At 43.3% G+C, this 1,837-nt stretch overlaps 1 protein-coding gene across 1 annotated transcript; it reads left to right on the top strand.

Annotated features, from left to right (window-relative positions):
- Nucleotides 1-1,013: 1,013 nt before the first annotated feature.
- Nucleotides 1,014-1,586, top strand: LOC128546421 (uncharacterized). The gene has a single exon (XM_053516924.1). The coding sequence runs from the start codon at nt 1,014-1,016 to the stop codon at nt 1,584-1,586; it is 573 nt and encodes a 190-aa protein (XP_053372899.1).
- Nucleotides 1,587-1,837: the final 251 nt, after the last annotated feature.

The following is a 1,837-nucleotide window of genomic DNA, read 5'->3' as shown; positions in this document are numbered from 1 at the left end:
CAGACAAACCCCGCTGATCTACTTACCCGTGGAATTACAGCTAAGCAATATGCAGAGAACGAAAGTTGGCTGAATGGACCACCATGGATCAACGACCCTTCAAATTGGCCTACATGGAGTACGAATGAAGCTTCAGTACTCAAACTTTGCACGACACTTCCGGTGCTAATCCCACGACTATACCTATGGAACCAGCGTTTACCTCCGGCATTCATCAAGTTATTGATATCAACAGATTCAGCACATACCAGAAGCTATTACGTGTAACAGCATACGTCATGAGATTTATACATAACTGTAGACATTCTAACAGACGACTTGAACCCTTGTCCTACAGTGAACTTACACACGCAGCGAGAACATGGCTTTTAAACTGTCAAACCATTACTAACCAGGAAGAAATCGTCAACATGAGATCCAGTAAATCACCCTAAGAACTTGTCAAGCAACTAAGATTATTCATCGACAATGATGGTGGAGTCCGCTGTGGAGGTAGAATTCACAACGCGCCGCTGGCCGAGAGTTCGAAATTTTCTTACCTGTTACCATCAAGGCATCCCTTGACCCATTTGATTGTTCTTGATTCTTAGTTGCCACCAGAGAGTGCTACATGCGGGAGTTGATTCTACTATCACTTACATTCGACAGAAGTTCTGGATCCCAGCCATTCGTCAATGTGTAAAGACAATCATTCGAAAATGTGTCACGTGCTGAAAGGTAACAGGTAAGTCATATGCATCCCCTGATCCACCTCCCTTACCCAGATATAGAGTAGAAGATACAGTACCGTTCACAGTAACAGGTGTCGACTTCACAGGCGCACTGTACGTCATAAGTAAGAATGAAACTGAGAAAAGGCATATATTTGTTTATTTACATGTGCATCCACACGAGCGGTTCACTTAGAAGTCGTCCGAGATTTATCCGAAGAATCCTTTCTTCAAGCTTTTAGGAGATTCACCAGCCGGAAATCTCTTCCACACGTCATAATCTCCAACAACGCTTCAACATTCATGGCTGCTTCTAACCATATAAGACGTCTGTTCGAGTCGCGGAAAGTACAGGACGCCCTTACCAGTCAAGGTACCACGTGGAAGTTCATACCCAAGCGCGCTCCATGGTTTGGCGGCTGGTGGGAGAGATTAATCGGGCTCACCAAGACAGCACTGAAGAAGACTCTTGGTCGTTCTTACGTTAACTTCGACATGCTACAGACGGTAGTTACCGAAATAGAAGCTGTTTTGAATGACCGGCCACTAACGTACGTCTCTTCCGGTATGAATCCAGAACCACTCACACCAGCACATCTTCTATATGGCAGACGCATTATAACATTACCATATCACGACCCTAAAGATGAAACAGTCCAAAGTTCAATCCTTGGTGGAAACCGTAACATTAATAAACAAGCCAAGATCCAGATAAAACTGATAAACAACTTCCGGAAACGCTGGAGACACGAATATCTTACTGCTATCAGAGAGCAACATCGTACATCAGGGCGGAACAAACAATCTGTAGCGGTAGGCGACGTTGAACACGTTCATGATGAAGTTCCACGTGCACTGGGAAGTTGGCAGTCATAGAAGAACTCGGGCCCGGTAGAGATGGACTGGTTCCGTCAGCGAAAATTAGAACAGACATTGGTACTACTAATAGACCAATAGTAAAACTCTACCCTTTCAAAGTTACAAAACTGTAGATGTGATATACGTCATTCGTGAAAAATGACACTGATACGATGTGAGAATGTTTCAATATAGTTGATTTAGACTACTTTAATACGATGGATTATTCTGTTAGTTTTAATACGTTCTTGTGAAATAACGCGTATAAA

This window comes from Mercenaria mercenaria, chromosome 10 (genome assembly GCF_021730395.1).
Source record: "Mercenaria mercenaria strain notata chromosome 10, MADL_Memer_1, whole genome shotgun sequence".
NCBI classification, from domain to species: domain Eukaryota; kingdom Metazoa; phylum Mollusca; class Bivalvia; order Venerida; family Veneridae; genus Mercenaria; species Mercenaria mercenaria.
Note: the sequence above shows the minus strand (reverse complement) of the source record. Positions and strands in the feature narration are given on the sequence as shown.